At 38.5% G+C, this 18,344-nt stretch overlaps 1 protein-coding gene across 2 annotated transcripts in view; it reads left to right on the forward strand.

Annotated features, from left to right (window-relative positions):
• Positions 1-6,712, forward strand: part of CHRM3 (cholinergic receptor muscarinic 3) — a 290,659-nt gene extending 283,947 nt beyond the window's left edge. For both annotated transcript variants that reach the window (XM_074864823.1, XM_074864824.1), the window contains one exon: positions 4,891-6,712. In XM_074864823.1, coding sequence (XP_074720924.1) covers positions 4,891-6,712 — 1,822 coding nt within the window. The remainder of the gene's footprint in view (positions 1-4,890) is intronic.
• The last annotated feature ends 11,632 nt before the right edge of the window (positions 6,713-18,344 follow it).

Raw genomic sequence — 18,344 nt, forward strand, 5'->3', positions numbered from 1 at the left:
TGCTGTTTAGGCTAATGTATATACAATAGCAATGTAGAGGAAAGTGGAAAAATAAGGTAAGCAATTTTCTTGTTTGTGAAAACAGATGAGATGTGAAATTTTTCAATCATAAAGGCTTGCTGGTTTTGAGCTCACATATAGGCAAGCCCATAGAGTGACGTCTGACTTCCTGGAAAATTCATCTTAGAGCCCTTTAAAGACAACAAGCAAATGGACTCCTCTGCAAAAATGGCGGATGTGTGTTTGTGAATAGGAAGGTTTAAGGAAAGGAAAAAATTTGCTAAACTGAAATGTGTAGTATTCACAAAACCTCTGAAATAGAAATAAGCAGAGAGAAATGAAATGCAGTGAAAATGTGTCAGAACTGTTCTGTCTATTTATTTTACTTTCTATTTACAGAAATGTGCAATGAATTAGACTATTCAAAAAATTCAGTCTTTTAAACCAGTGTTATACCCATTTATTGAAATTAGTGACCATTTCTGCAGCTGCTTTCTCCTTCCATTCCAATGGGTCTTGGTGGGATATCTAATACCTCAGTTGCTCCAACGGTGCAGGGAGCAGAGGTACATTGGGAAGGATGTATGTCTGTATAGCCATTGCCTGTATTGGCCCTCCACTTTCCTGAATAATGCTGGGAAGTGTACGTTGCCTTTGGTGCTCTGTGGCCTGTACCTTTCGTAAGCTCTAATTAAAAAGCAGAAACAAGAACAAAAAATCCCAAACCATGGTGAATAGCGTAGCAGTAATCTCAGGTAAGTAATTATATTTTGTTAGGCTAAAAAAAGTTTCTTCTCTTACTGCTTGGCTTGAAATTGTATTGTAGTGCATGTACCAATGATTTGTAAACTCTTATCCTAGTATATAAACCTATAATCATTTCACAGTTTGGTTGGTTTGCCTCACTCAGGCTGTGCTGCGCTGTTTGTTTTACCAAACTATGTGTGGCTGCTTTCCCACTTGGTCACACATCATTCTGTCTTTGATCCTGGCTTGCTGGGCAGGTGCTGGCAAGCTGCACTGCAGATCACGCTGTCATCTTGTTGAACCCAGGACACTTTCTTTTTCCCTGTAGCACTTCTTATAGAGAAAGCAGAAAATGCATGGCAGTTTTGGAAAATGATGGATAACTTAGCTTGCTTTGTCTTCCTAAGAGGAAGAAAATCCAGTTGCACTGATCTGGTATGTTATGGTTGTGGTGGTAGTGATAGTTTTTTTCTGTGCAGATGAACATATGGGTCATACATTTTTTATTTAATTAAACGGTTCAATTACAGGAGATTGTAGAAGAGCCAGAATAACAAAAGACTGCACTCATCATACTGCTAGCATTTCCATTTTATCAAATAGTCCAGTCAATGTGAGTTTAGGGGTCCCCTTAATGCCTGATGAGTTTAAAAAGCTGAGCTCCAGCTTGCAGATTGCTCTGGACAGAAGGGAACTGTCAGTGGGTTGGTCTCAGTCTCTCCTCTTCCTCAGTTACTGAACTGCTAAGGACTGTTCAGGTTTTCATTGAAACAGGGCTTAGAGAAGTTACTTGGAAGTCCAGGGATGGGAGGACTGACCTGAAAAATAAAGGTTTGATTCCAGCACTTGGTGTCTGAAAGACTGCAGCTGAAGTACAGTTTTCTCAGGCTTCTTCATGATGAGTCTTTTGAACCGCAGCATTTCTAAAAGGATATATTGGTTAATTTACATTGAAACTCCATTTCAAAGTCTACAATTAAACAGAATTCACAATTGTTTTATGGACTTAGTGATAGATAGTGCAGCATTTACACATTAATTTTGCAAGATCATTTGTATCTTTTATCTGGTAATTGTTTTGGACTTCCAAGGCTAACACTTAGGTTAGTTTATGGTTGTGTTACACAATGAAAATGGGAAATGGTACCAAACTGTCAACTACTTTTATTTCTTAGTAATACCGCTATTTCTACCATTACTTCTAAGTGATGCTGGTTTTTGTTCTATGTCCTAGTGGAAGTTTCATTTCCTTTATCAGTATCTTCTGCCTGGTCCTTTCTAGAAGATACCAGCTTGACTTTTTTTATGAAAACACAGCATACCAACTTACCTGTCAGACTTCTCAATCAATACTTGACTGTGATGGCTGTTACCCTGTAGAGGTTTTACAAGTGTATGTCTTTGGAGGGGATGCTTTCTGGCATTCATCCTCTGCTCTCTGTCCCTAATGTCAGTGAAGGAAGGTCTGCACCCTATAACTTTAATAATTTCTGGCATATATTTAGCAAATATCATTATTTCAGATCTCTCTCATACTATTCTGGTTTTGACCTCATCCTATCTGACAGCTCTGGAAAAGATGCCCGCTTCCTAAGTAAAATATTGCAAGGAGGATGGTTTCCAGCAATCCTGTTTGAGTCAAAGATTTTTTCCCCACTGTGAGTAACCACCCTGGCCCATAAACAACTGGCAAGGAATTTGTCAACACTTACTTAAGTGGTTGCTCACAAGTGAACTGTGTGTTTGTTTCACCCACCATTGGAAGGGACAAGCCAAACTTGAATACCACTTCACTATCTTCATCAAAGGAGAACATTGTTGTACATTGGGTTTCCATGAGCCTTCATTTGTAATTTTTGAGTATGATCTCCAGGATCTCCATTTTTATAGACATGTAAATGAATGTCATCTTTTGTCAAGGCAAGGAAGTGAGTTGGTATGAGTATGCCTGAGGGGGTATGAATGAAAAACAAGAGAGCATGCTTCTCATCCAGACCTCTGATTGCCTTTTTGCAAATGACTTTCTGCAGACGTTCATTCATTACTGTAGGTGGGATGAGTCTCCTTCTCTCATGCAGTGCAGGTTTGTCTTCTTCAGCTTTGAAACAGTATGATAAGGATCAATGAGGACATGTTGCTGTATGCTTGGTGGCCCGAGCTACACCAGCTACATAATCAGAAGTAGTATGTCTTAAGGAAGAAACAACAAGAAATATGTTGTGTCCCACCGCTTCTCTAATAGATGGCAAAGACATGGTGAGATTGTGCTAGAAAGGTTCATTTAGATTTTCTTTAGAAAGGAACAATTAAAATGGTAACAAATATTGATCATTTTAGAACAGCAGCTTGACAAATTTTCAGAATGTATTTCTGCCTGAAATTTCGTGCAAAACTGCACGTTTCTTTCATATGAACTTGGCAAAGAAAACTTGAAATGTCAAAGTTTTTTGATAAAAGATAATTTTAGTTTCAACCTACTTTGATTTTAAGAAAATCAGTTATCAATGATGGTTTACGGTTTATAAAAATCTTACCATTTTTCTTTTTATAAATTGAGTTGCTCCAAATTTTCAGTCTTTCTATCAGGAAAAGAGTTAAATTTAACTGTGTGATTTCCCAGAACAATATTTACTGTTATTATTATGTTCACATCCTGTGTGATACAATGATGAATGCTTTAAAAGTAGATTGAATTAGATTAGAATAAGGCAGCATCATTGTATCCTTGTCTTCCTATTAATAAAGAGAAAAATTAATATCTCATTTACACTACATATCAAAATATGGGGGGGTTGTGTTACTTATTGTGCATGAGCTAAGAGAAGAAATTGTTGGTCTGTTTACTGCACATGTCAAAGAAACTCCACCGTTTAAAATCACAGTGTCTTAAGGCTTGCTAGCAAAACCAAGCACAGTTCAAGGGAGAACAGAATTTAGAAATTAATTAAAGAACCAAAACCAAAACCTCTTTGGGTAAATATTTTCTGTAACACCAGTGCATTGTGCTACTAATTATTATCTCATGCCATAACATATTGACTCTGGAAGGATTCTCAGTTAGAAAACAAACAAACATTTCTCCTTGACAGCATATTTTGTTCAACATTTAAAGTCGGTGATGGACTTTTTCATCAGAATTCTTGCTTCTTGATGATATAATTGATTTATTACAATGAATCTAGTCAGTTGACCACAAAAGTTAACGAAGTAAAGGAAATGCAAATCTCTATTCTGAGCATGTCCTCATTTTACATAAGTACTTGGAGAAAAGGATTAATTATGAATCCCTTTCATGCTTTTTTCCTCTTTTCCTAAACTGTTTAGTGATTGCTTTGACATACATCTGCCAAACACTTTTTCCTGACTCTGTAGAGCATTATTTTCAAAGGAAATTTTAACATGTGTTGCCCCAAAGACATTTTGAAGTCATTAGATGTACAAAATCCTTAGTCCAAGTATAAAAATGTGCATGAAAAATTAATAGTGGCATGTGCAAAAAAGTGCTAATGAGAAATTTTAGTACCTTATCATGTTGCTGAAGTGTAGATGAAAATAAAAAGATCTTTGCAGCCTCACAGGTTAGAGTAGCTTAACACAGTGCAGCAATGCTGGCTGGCATGTCTATAGTTTAAAGGAAGACAGAACAATATTTTTGTTTCTCATTATCTGTAGCTGGAAGCAGCGGGCTGTGTTTTGCTAGTGCCAGGATAGCACTGGGGACCAGCATTTATTCAAACATGGAGGACTTGTGACTGTATGTGTCTGGCATTTAGTTTTTGAAGGCTCCAGAATAGGAGCTGTTGAGATGTAGAGTTCAGGGCAGATCCATCAGGGAGAGTTTTAATTAAGAGTTAGAGTTAGAGTTAGGGGGCATTTTAATACTATTGCGGGTTCAAATTCTCCTGGGACCTTGGTTCTTCTGTGACTGAATGTTTTAAAGGAAAGAGTATGCAATTACTACAAAGACCTCAGATTAATCACAGCTGTAAGCTGAGTACTACCAAGTATGCATTTGACTTGGAATGTGTCACAGGCAGCTTGGCTTTTAAAGACTTCTTTCACAGTGCTATTTATGAGGATGATTATCTATTTACCATGTTCACCTGTTCACCTGATTTTTGTTTGTTTTTTCCCCTGCTGCAGACTATGTCAGAGAGCCACAATGATCATGCAAAATAACAGTTCAGCCTCGCCCTTGTTTTCAAATGTGAGCTCCTTCTGGAAGAGAGATTCACATGGACCGGGACTCCTTGATGAAGCAGCGTCACTCATTGGCAGCTATGATTTCCCTCAGACCACAGAGAGTTTTCCCTTCTCCACTGTGGAATCAACAAACATGTCCCTAAATGCCACAAGCAAAGACCCTCTGGGTGGACACACTGTCTGGCAAGTAGTTTTGATTGCTTTCCTCACTGGGATCCTTGCACTGGTGACCATCATAGGAAATATCCTAGTGATTGTTGCATTTAAGGTTAACAAACAACTGAAAACGGTCAACAACTACTTTTTGTTGAGTCTTGCCTGTGCAGATTTGATCATCGGTGTTATTTCCATGAATCTTTACACCACATACATCATTATGGACCACTGGGCTTTGGGAAACTTGGCCTGTGATCTTTGGCTCTCCATTGACTATGTCGCCAGTAATGCCTCTGTCATGAATCTCCTTGTCATAAGTTTTGACAGGTATTTTTCCATCACTAGGCCACTTACGTACAGAGCCAAACGAACAACCAAAAGGGCTGGGGTGATGATTGGTTTAGCATGGATCATCTCTTTTGTTCTGTGGGCCCCTGCCATCTTGTTCTGGCAGTATTTTGTTGGGGAGAGGACTGTGCCACCTGATGAATGTTTCATCCAGTTTCTAAGTGAACCTATCATCACTTTTGGCACTGCCATAGCTGCCTTTTACTTGCCAGTCACCATTATGAGTATTTTGTATTGGAGGATCTACAAGGAGACTGAGAAACGCACCAAAGAGTTAGCAGGGCTACAGGCTTCGGGCAGTGAAGCAGAGGCAGCACGCTTCGTACACCAGACAGGCAGTTCTCGGAGCTGCAGCAGCTACGAGCTGCAACGGCAGAGCATGAAACGCTCCACCCGAAGGAAATACAGACGCTGCCACTTCTGGCTCACAATGAAGAGCTGGGAACCCAACACAGACCAGGGGGACCAAGAGCACAGCAGCAGTGACAGCTGGAACAACAATGACGCTGCTGCCTCCCTTGAAAATTCAGCCTCCTCTGACGAAGAAGACATTGCTGCAGAGACAAGAGCCATCTATTCAATTGTGCTGAAGCTTCCTGGTCACAGTGCCATCCTCAATTCCACAAAACTACCCTCCTCAGAAGACTTGCATGAGTCAGGGGATGAACTGCAGAAATCTGACACAGAATCAAAGGAAAAGAAACCTAAAAAATTGCACCCTCCCAAAAGCGTTCAGGATGGTGGAAATTTCCAAAAGAGCTTTTCTAAGCTTCCAATTCAGCCAGGGTCAGCAGAGACAACCACAGCTTCTGATGGCATCTCATCAGTGACCAAGACACCTGCAGCCCTGCCCTTGTCCTTCAAGGAAGCTACCCTAGCAAAAAAGTTTGCCTTGAAGACCAGAAGTCAGATCACAAAGCGAAAACGAATGTCACTCATCAAAGAAAAGAAAGCGGCACAGACACTCAGTGCCATTTTGTTTGCCTTCATCATTACCTGGACCCCATATAACATCATGGTTCTGGTGAACACCTTTTGCAGCTGTATCCCCAAAACTTTCTGGAACCTGGGGTACTGGCTTTGCTACATCAATAGCACAGTGAACCCCATGTGCTATGCACTGTGTAACAAAACATTCAGAAACACTTTCAAGATGCTACTGCTGTGCCAGTGTGACAAACGAAAACGACGCAAACAGCAGTATCAGCAAAGGCAGTCCGTCATTTTTCATAAGCGGATCCCTAGGGAGGCTTCATAGAATAGTATTTTTTAAACAATTAAAAAACATAACAAAGCGGGGATGGGATGGGATGGGACGGGATGGGACAGGACAGGACGGCATAGGATGGGACAGGATGGGACAGGATGGGAAAGGATAGAAGGGGATGGGACAGGATGGGAAGGGATGGGCTGGGGTGGGAGGGTGGTTCCAGGGTGCTGATTCAAACATTTAAACATCAAGACGTGAAAGCAGCTGCCAGGCTAATGTATCCTTTTAATAAATCCAGTTTAATATAAAAATCAAGTCTGCATTCAGCAAAAACTAACAAACTTCAATGTTTTTACTAAGGAATGAAAGACTTAATAAAGTTTTCCTACAAATTTGCAAGAAGCTGTATAGCAATTATAAACCCATTACTGATCTGCCCAGCTCTTTGATTATAATCAACTCTGGGATCTCAGGTAAGCACATCTAGCTAGCCCACTCTTCTGTTTCCAAGGAATCCAACAACTTTCAATTGAAGTCACATACAGATGTAGCAAGCTAGCGAAACAGGATTATGAAATTATTTGAGACACTGTATAGGTTGCAAAATTGCTTCTTGTTGTCCAGGTGGAGCTTCCTGTCTACTTCTCTTCTGGTGTATTGTTAATTGTATCCCTAATTCCTGATTGCCAAGTATCTATGTGTGCAGCTCATGTTATATATATGTGTGTGTGAGTGTGTATGTATGCATAACATACATTCACACCTCTAAAATACACACATACCAGGAAAGAGGTGATCTATTGCTCTAGGTTTTTCAGGGCTCCCCATCACAATTACATGTGAGTGAAAAAAAAGAAAAAATCAGAAAATCGTATTATAAATATATATCTCATTATTTACCACCTCAAATTCAAATTTATCTTTGAAAGCAAAACATGGTGTCCACATTTCAAATGGAGAGAACCAAAGCATAGCCTGTAGCCTAGCAGTCTACAGAGTTTTATAATGGGACACATGCCCAGTAAAACCTTAATCTTGAGCACAGTATCTCTCCCCAAAGTGATCACTCCTCTTTAAAAGATACAAAGGTGAAAGGAATTGAAGGCTACATTCAGGGCAGAGTATGAAGTTATCTTTGTAGGGTGTAGGATGACGGGACCCCACATCTGGGCCACACAGTGCTGATGCTCAAAGGGAGGTGCTCAGGAATCAGGCGGGTGCAGCCATTAGCAGGAGCCCCGTTTCATGCTCGGGCAGCTACGCGGCTGTCAGGGCACGCATGGACACTGCGAGACCTTGTCCTGAGTTGCACCGTGTGGATGCACCACCCTTCTCAGAGCCAGCTCAGATCTGATGCACAGCATCCGTACAGCTTCCAATGAAAGTTTGAGTTGTAATTTTCTGTCTATACTTGGTGGAGCCTGCCCGCTTGCACTATCTACCCAGGTGATCTTCAGATACAAAGGATTTGTGTAGAAGAAATGCTTTATTTTTGCACATGAAGGATGCTCACTAAAAAGTGTTTCTTTTCCAGAACCTGTTTTAAAAATCATCAGGAGAAGTGCACGTAACTCCGTTTAATGCCACGTTATTCGGTGTTGCGAAAAACGTGATATTGCCAGTTTGTAACCTGGCAATTTTTGATAAAGAAAATTTTAAAAGGGCTTTAATATTTATAGCTTAGACATGACCAGTATTTCCTGGTATTTGTGATGTGGTCTGCACCAAACATGATTTATAAAAGTCAGAGATCCCCTGGGGAAAGGATTGTACTTTAAACTATTGTTCTAAACCTGATTTAGTTACATGTTGAAAGATAATTTTGTATTCTCCTTTGAACTGACCAAAACATTTTTTATTGCTTAGACTCTTATTTTGCTGAAAATAAAAGAAAACAAATATCTTCTTTTACAAAGGGGCATCAGTGTTGTGAACACAGAACTGATGTTAAAGCTGCTTTTGTATTCAGTGTGAGATGGTGTTTACAGATGATTTTGACAACAGTGGAAATATATTAAATGGTGTCTGTGTATCTGAACTATTTAATTTTGTGTTATGTTCATATGAAGAAATATTTATACATACTTCACCAAATGTTTTATTTAATGTTGATAAATATTGCTCTTCAGTCTTCAGCTGTAGTGTCCTTTTAAAGTGATTCATGAAGGTCTGCTTGAGAAATGAATAGAGTATACCTAGCTTTCTTGTCACTAAAACAAATACTCCTGACATACAAATCTTTCTTTTGTATGAGTTGTTTAAAATGTCTACCTAAAGGTAATCTTGTAAATGATTTTGCAAGTCTACTGCAAGTACAAGTTTAGTATAAAACATGAAAAAGTTAAAGCTTCATCTATAAGTCACAAATGCATTTTGAGCTAAAAATACCCAGAATTGGTTTAGCAGTTTGGTAGCCATGTATAACCTAAGTCTTATAAGTCACCCATGTTTCAAAGAAAATTAATGACCTTTATTTATAGAAACAAGCATATATTTGAAATATATTCATTACTCAAGTTGACCTAACTAATGTTTTAACATTTAAATATATATCTATATCTCTATATATTGCCATATTATTATCTTCTGATATCTAGAGTAGTGCTGTGCCCCTAATACACAAAATGTGAGAGCATGTAAGGGAACCAGAGGTCATCAGGGGGATTTATGATATATTAGTATTGATTTTACAATGGGAAACTATTATTTTTAATGAAGTTAAACTTCCTTGAAAGCAGCTGTCACCACTGTTTACATAATAGGAGGAGTTAAACCCTTGGATTGTTTTAACACAGAAATAAACAAACTGTCTCTTGATGTGTGAACAGGCTTTAAAATGTTATTTACAGGCATCATAAAATGTGTATGTATACACATATTGTAGCATAGATCAATTTAGTTATTATTTATTTAATGGAATATGCACCATAAAATATTAAGAATTTGGCTGTGTTACAAGCAGTGGGGATCAAATTAATTTGTATTTTATATGTCTGTGTGCTTGCTTTAAACCCATGCACACACAAAAATTTTAGCTATATGCAAATATGAACACAGGCGCACATGATAGGTTGCAGAAGAACAATGCAAGACCAAAAGGTACAATCTGACACAGCACTACTTTTAAGAAGTACAAATGATGTAATATTTCATCTATTTTAAGGAAAAACAAGACAGAAACATGATAGAAAGCATCATTCTGAGGGCAGACAAACAGCTCAGTCCCATTAACACTCCTCACATGGAAAGCTGGCTTTTCAGAGACCAGGCATCATCCCCATTAATTGTGATAATATAAGATTAGACTCCATATGAAGAGGATCAAAATATCAGAAGCAGTAGCCAGACAGGAGCCACTGGGTTGTCTGGAGAAAGCTTTGTAGAATAGACCCAAATCACTGCCAGCCTCTGAACATCTCTAAGAAAACAGAATACATTATCAAATATGCTTGGCTTTCTCAATGTAAAATTGTAATAGAAGTTTATTGCTTCTGTACCAATATAGGCTGTGAGAAATGTCTGATGCAAAGATCCAGGGACAGGTGTCATGGTGCATGAAGCACTTCATCCTGCGCCAGCATAACACATTTCCTACAAAAGTGTGGATCAATGTGGCACTATTCTAAGGCTAAACAAATATAGGAAAGGCCTAAGCAGTTCCCAGGATCTAAACCTGTGGTTCTATGTATCCTGAACAATAAATGACCTAAAGGAATCTGGCAGTTTTGTGAGGATACCCACACAGATGTCTGAGGCAGTTGGTGACCTTTCTCAATTATGTACAATTTCACTTTCTTATTTTGCTGTCTTGATTATTATATTATCTTACTTCTTCAGCAAGAATATTCTAAGTCTTCGCTCATTATCATCCTTCTATATATAAGAAGTGAATACAAGTCCCAAAGTACACTTGGTTTGCCTCTACAGAATGCAAACATCAAAGCAAAAGGAAATTTTTATCTTTTTTTCCTGGTCAGCAGCATCAGTAATTTTGAATACACAGTTATCATCATGCTACCATATATATGGTAGGGATAGTCATAGAGTATCTTGCTAAGTTATTTATAAACTGCATTTCACTTGCCCTCTTGACCATCTGACTATTTATGCATCCCTATTCAAATTTATATTTGAGATCCCACTTATTCTCCTCCCAATGGCTCCCAGATTCTTTTCATAAAATGTGCTTTACAAGCTTGTCTTGGTATTATGGCTTTTTTCTTTCCTTTCAAAATATTGCTATGCAAAGTTAATCTGCTCTTAGACTATCAGAAGACACATTACTAGCTCCAGCAGTCGTAGTGTTGAGGTCTTATTTTCTAAAGATGTATAAGGCTTATCAAAAAGAACTGGAGCAGGATCCACATATTCCAGGTTCTTGGTGGCAGAAATGGTCTGTACCACAAGTTGGCTCTTCACCAAGCCTGACCTTCTTTGGAGCATCTGGGAATGACCTGCCCATAAGGCTGTTCTGCCAAGCCCCCACTTGTTTGAACTGCATCCAGTTCATGAATCATGTATTTTAATGTATTTGAAAATTTCTAAAAACATACGTATTCATTTTGGTAACTGAATATTCTTCGACTCCTGTAAATCTACTGTCCCTTTTCACAACTTACTTCCAGCTTCTGTGATTTTCTATATTATATTACTTTTGTCTTTTATTTATTTACCCATGAAAATATCACTGCACTTGCTTCTGGGAGCAGGTCAAAGTGATATATATTTGTAGATCACTTCTTGATAACCCAAAGGGTATGTACAGACATCTTGTGGAGCTGAAGTGTTCATAATCATGGCTGCCTTTTATGTCTCATGAACTGAACTCCCATGATACCCAAGCACTTCTATTTGGAAGCTTAGCTAAAGCATGTATGACATTCAGGTTTTCATAGAATTAAAAAACCTTTTTTATTAGGATTTTCTTCCTTGTATCAGGCATAGATCATTTGTAGGTTCTGCGCTTTTCTACTTCTTTTAGGAGCTTGCAGGCAGATATTGGGGAAAATACTAATTTGTAATGTCTGATACTTGGACATTTTTGTACTTCAGCTTTTAAAGTAAGCAGACAGGGCTAGGTAATCCAATCATGCTATTTGTTGGAAACGAGTATGAATGGGGATGTTTGGAACTATAGACTATGTTTATTTTGTTGCATACACTGTGGCACCACAATTGGCTGAGATTGACCATCACAGTATTTGATGTCACTGGCAGGTCTCCACAGTCTCAACTGGCAAACTCATTAACTGTGCTATACTGGCATTCAGGACTTTGACTACTTTTCACCACCCACATTGTACATTCAAAATATAATATAGATAATAATTTTTTTTCTCAAGAAAGATTGTTGTAGTTATTTCCAGATACCTTCCTAGATGTGCTTGAGGGTTTTCTGCTTAATTTTGAATATTAAAATGGCTCAGGGGAGTTTCAGTTAGCCCTGACAGAGATTGTTTAATGGAAGGAGTACAGGTAATAGGAAAACATTGAGATAAGTGCTACTTATTTCATGGCATATTCCAACATGTATCGTGTGGTATGCATATTGTACTTACACATCTCTATGCACTACATATATCTCAGAAGGATAACATATGTATGACATAGTACTGTGCATGTACGTATAGAGAGATGCACGCACATCTAGAGCACTGTATACAGATGTATATATAAACTTATGCTGAAATTGTCAGCCTTTGATGCCTCATCAGTTGTAACTGGACGGTGGAACTGTGTTTAAGTCTACTCTGCTTAGCTGCAAGAAAAGTTTCCACTTCTTTCCTTAGTGCATATTTTTCCAATTGCATTGTCTTTATTTCTGAATGTGGTGTTTTCAGTGTATTGTGCTGACTTTTCAGACATTACCCAAAATTTAGAAATGCATGATCATATTTCACTTACTGAGCTGTTGCATCAATACTGCACTAGGTTTAACTCCATTAGCTTAACCAAAATCACTCTGTCTTTGCCCAATAGGAAAATAAAGGGTTCTATTTCTAACAGTAGATTCTAAATTCACATAAGAGAAAACTCCTACGTTCATGTGAGTATCACTGTGAGTTTCTCACCATAGGTACCAGAATCCAGCCACTATTAAAACAGTTTGAGGCAAATGTCACAAATATATCAAGGCAAAATAAAGCAAGTCACCCTTGCAAATTATTTAAGGTTACAAGAACAGCACTCCTCCCATTAGGAATGAGAGGAAAAAATTATCACCCTCCCTCACCCCATCCCATTTCTCTGCCCTTTCTGTTGCATGGAATAATGCTTTTCATTTGCCAGTCCCACAGGTGGAATTGTGCAAGCTTTAAAAACCTCGTTTGCCTGGTAGGACTGAGAAATGCACAGTATGTCTAGATCATTCACCCTTTTCTCTTTTTGTAAACAATAAAACCTTGAGTTTAACTGAGATGTATGATGCTGGCCTCAGGGAAGGTCTTCCAAAAATGGTGATAAAACCATTCAACTCAACTGTGGTGAGGAGAACTAACTTTTCCATGCTAGTGAAGCTATACAATTTATTTAACTTGGCAGAAAGCGTGCAAAAACCCCAAGACATTTGAAGTTTTTATAGATGTGAACATCCTCCTTGCGTAAGGGTGAATAAACACATGTAAACAGTGCCCAAAAAAGTTCAGCGTATGAATGACTCTGTAAGCCAAAAGCAAACGTCACCATCAGCTACACTGTTGGCATAGCAGCCTGACACCCCACTCAGGCCTCTATGATCCTTATTAGAGCAATCTAGGACTAAATAACTAGCTGTTAATATGAAAACAGGATTTGTTTGTCGGGGTGCATATGCATTTTTCAGCAATTTGATGGGAAATTCTTACTCTCTCCAGGATAAAAGTTATTTAATGCAATACCTGGAATAAAAGAGCGCTTGAAATACTCTGGTAATCATTACTCGACCAGGGCTAATAATCAGAAAAGCACAGGAGTTTGTACACAGAGAACTTAAATTTGTTTTTCAAATCATTCATAGAGGTATGGTTAATTTACTTAAAATACTCAAAAGATCTGAAAACTTTTACTCTTAAACTTTTACTTTTACTTTTACTCTCATGGAAATAAAGTCTCTGGACAAGAATCTGATTCCTTATGTGGCTTCAAAATATCCAGTCCTCTTGAGACTATTTTTCTTCTGGATTGAAATCTTTGGGTACCAAAGCAACTGTAGTCACTCCTCAAATACTACCTAGTCTAGAGATGTCAAAAGGATGAGGATATGGCCTTCATTAATTTGTGATTGATGAGTCCACTTTAAGATTTATTATCATTGTGGCAAGACCAATTTACACCATGAGGGTAAAAGATATAACCCAATTTACTTTGAACCCTGCACTCTGTGTTGTGTGGGTACATCACAAGAAATAGACCTGTGCAGTATTTCCTGTTGCTCAGTACTTCTCTCCATTCATTACTTCTATTTTTCATATGGATTCAGTCCCCTCCTATTGAATATGCCTATTGAATATACTTATTCAATATCCTCTACCATCAGTATAGAAGTATGCCATTTTTTAGCACCTGCAAAATTTTATTAAATTAGATGTAGCTGGAGTTAAGCAGCTTTTTTCCTCCAGTGGTGTGAATTTTTCTGCTTCAGAAATACATTCCATTTGCTTGCCTCATATCTTCATTTACAATGTTTATTTTACAACTGATATCAGGAGAAAACCTTTCCCCTGTTCAGGCTGTGGAAGTATCTCTGAGTAAATATTTGGTTTCTTTACTCAAAATGAGTGTGGTTTCTTGACCATAGGCTAATCTGAACAAAAACCTCTCTGTATAAGGACAGAACAGACTTCCTGCTCCTGCTCTGCCCATACACTTCACTGAATATGATGGAAGGTCCTTTCAGACTTGTTTTCAAAATAGTGTAGCTCCATTAAGTAGCTGCACATTTCCCCACAGTTATTTGTACTGTCTGAGGAGACTTAAGCTGCATTTTGCTCCCTGCTCTGAGATAGGATTATCAGTATGATGAACTACCATACCACTGAATGCAAGAGAAACTTAAATATGCACATGTGCCATTTTGGTTTTGTACTCTCTACAGTGCATATTGACTGACACAGTATCCATCATTAGGGGTGAAATATAAAGTAAGACTCGAGATTCACAGCTACTTTCAGAAGCAAACTGCATAAGGAAGGATCATCAAAATTCATATACGCAGTACACAAAAGTGCCTATTCAAGTGTTAAAGCTTAAAAAAGCATGAATTACCATTCATTGCTTTCTGAAAGGACTAAGAAAATGCTAAATATAATGTGAAGTTTTGCAGTTGTAAGCTGTAGACATTAGAAGATGTCAGTGAAGGAGACATAATTGTTCTGACATGAATTATCCCTGGGTTTCTAGAGGTGCCCCCTCACCCAGTTGACTTACCCCAAGTCTTCCTGCCTCAGCGCTGACTGACAGTCGTGGGACTTCTGCCTGGCATGAAGCTGGAAGTGAGCTCCTGCCCCTTCCACGCCGCTGGTGGAAGGGTGTGGACCACACCAGTCAAGACAAGTTGTTACAAGAAAGAGTCATAAGCTTCCTGCTTCTACTTGGAGATAGCGGGTATTTTTGTGATAGAAATAGAGATAACATTACAGAATATGATGAACATATTTTATGTGTTTCCTGATATGTTTTTCTGTTCCTATTACTTGAAAGATTTCTGTGCCGTTCTTCTGATTATGGAGCAAAACAAGTTCCAGAGGCAATATCTGAATATATATTTTTAAGGCTTGAATATTTTAAATAAATTGACATTTACCTGGTTCTTTCTGATTTTGAAGTATATGGGCAAATCACATGCAGTAATTAAGTGGTTCAGAAATTGCTTTCATAAAAAAGAATTTGTAGTTTTACTCCTTATCAAACACTGATTTTCTTCAGCCAAAACCAGCGGAGCTGAACATTGTGTAAACTGATTAAATAATTAGGAAACAGTAGAAAGGAGACCCTCACCTTCTGCTGCATCAAAAGACGGTGCTTGAGCATTCAAAGTCTGGTATTTATTGAGTTAGTCATAGCCATCCATTCAGATACTATACAAAATATTAGCAGTTTTAAAATTATTGGCCCAGTTGCTCTTTTTTTGACAACAGCTGCCTTAGTGTGTAGCAATCCTTCTGCTGACTAATTAAATTCTGAGTGTTGGTAAACTCCCAGAAAGTATAATTGGTCCTACTCCTACTGATGGTGGTTTGCAAAACACTAGCACATTAATTGGAAGAGTAGAGGTGGATTATGATGGAGAGCAATTGTTTTCCTCAGTAGCAGTGTTTTAGAGGAACCTTCCCTTTCTCAGCTAATAAAAATAAGAGTAAGAGAAGACAGACTCCAATGCTTTTGTAGGCATTCTCCCCTCTGGAATGACCACCAGCACTGCAGTCCTGCAGGCGGAAGGTGGATGGCCCTGTGTTGGTAGAAAAATGAACACGTTGGCCCAGGTCAGGTGTCCTACAAGCTCTCACATTTCTCCTTTCACTGCATGGGCATCAGCCCAAAATGTGCTGTCAAAACTTGGCTCCCACTGAACTGTCACAGTGGAACATTGTGCTCTTAAGAGCTTTTCTCCTGCCAAGATGCTTTAACATCTTTTTTTTTTTTTTTTTTTAATAACCCTCCACATAAACCTAATCAGGTGGCACCTTCCCATGTGGAACTTTCCTTGCAAATATATTATTGTAATCTACAAATGACTTTTACCCTGTATGCCCCTGATAACAATTGCATTAATATAAGCTGATAAACTCATTTCTTTAGTTGCTGCTCATAGAGTGGCTTGCTAGTTAAGATAAAAAGTAAATGATGTGATATAAAAGTCATATCTGATTGTACAATAATACACTGAGTGCCAAGCAGTTGGTGAGGTAAGCTTTACATAACCACTAGATGTTGCTTGAACTTTTGAGATATATTTCGATGTTCTTTTTTCCTCTCTGAATCCAACAGAGGGGCAAAACACAGAACAAGCAATTAAGAAAAATGTAATTGTTTTGATTAAAGTAATTTGAGATTAGAAGTTGCAGGAGGGGTAAACAATCTAGACAAAGTGTTTGGAAGTCTTCATCGTGTAGATCCTGTCCTTTGGGGAAACTGTCAACCCCCTCAGTCTGGGAGGACTCTCTTTAGAACAGATTTGTAGGAGGAAATTTTGACTCCGTTTATATGCTACAATATTCTTTGGCTGCTGTTAATTCACTTAATGACACAGTCGGTTGCTCGGTGAAATTACTCTGTGCTCTCTTAGCAGTGGCAAACGCCAGCCTTTTCTGGGGGCTGATCCAAGCCCAGCTCCTGCTGATGGAAAGATTCCCACTGTGCTTCTGAAATGCACATTTTCCCCCCGCCAGGCCGGAGGCGGCCAGGCCCTGGCGCCACAGCATGGGGCTGCGCTGTGTGGCCACCCCTCCACAGCCCAGACCTCCGCCTGCGTGCCCCACACCCTCCTCTCGCCAGGCCAGAACCTGCAAAGAAATTATCTGGGAGAACACAGAGCAAGGACCGTGAGCCACCAGCCACCATATATCTCCTTCCACTTCCCTTCCTCCTTCCTTCTGCCCAATGGCAGCATATTCACATAACAAAACCTGTCACTTTTAAAATAATTTCCAGTTTAATTGTGAAGTGCAGCAGTCTTTAGTCCCAATAGCATTAGAGAAAAATGGAAATGAGGAATTGCTCATCTCTGGCGCCTTTATTACTTCTTTGTTTTCTGTCTCATTTAAATGATGTACATATAACATGTATTTGGAGGAAAGATTGCAAGTTACTGATGCAGCATTCTGATACATATTTTAGCATATTCAGAGAAGAGAAGATTCAGTCACACAGATAGACATCTTTGATTTCTTTTTCCTTTCTTACCAAATTCATCACAGACAGTTTAAGACTCTCCTCTGGCTGCACAAGTGTCTTCCTGTATTTTTGACAATTGAGCAATTTTCTCACATGTGCCAGTTTGTTCAAATTTCTTCTTTTATCTGTTTCCTCACTAACGGCTTCTGAATTAGCAAGCCTTTGCCCTTTTGACAGTGCACAGGGTCTGTTTGCACCAGCTTTAGATTAACTACACGGTCTAAGGTATTGGAAGAAATCCAGCTGCAGTATCTCTGCTACCTTACCTTATTTTACAGCTTGAATTAGACCCTCAGCATTCTTAATTATCACACACTCACAGACAAGGGGGATTGACCAGTGCTTTTAATCTTCATAAAATTTAATAAAATAATCAAGTGCATATAATTGAGGTGTTAAAAATACCAATTCATAATCCATCCTATTACTTTAAAGGACCATATCAAGTACATTTTCCTATTAGTTGTGGAAGCAAATATCTCAGTGCGTAGCCATGACTAGCTATGTAGCCTATAATGAGATCTAATACAAAACAGATATTCTTCAAATATTTCATTAAATAATGTGACCTAATTCATCCTGGCTGAACAGACTTGGTTTAGCTCAGTCCTGCTGTTAAGCCTTCTTCACAATTCTCATTAGTATCAATGGAAATTCTAGCAAGAGCAGATAAATCAGTCTCTCTTTATAGGACAGATAAATAATGCTTTGGTTTTCTATTTCTAGTTAATAAATGTAATCAAATTACTTAAAATATAAACTCTCAAAGCCTGTTCTGTGCCCTCAGGGAACCCCTTTCACTATCCCAGTG

The sequence above is a fragment of the Strix uralensis genome, chromosome 3 (genome assembly GCF_047716275.1).
Source record: "Strix uralensis isolate ZFMK-TIS-50842 chromosome 3, bStrUra1, whole genome shotgun sequence".
NCBI classification, from domain to species: Eukaryota; Metazoa; Chordata; class Aves; order Strigiformes; family Strigidae; genus Strix; species Strix uralensis.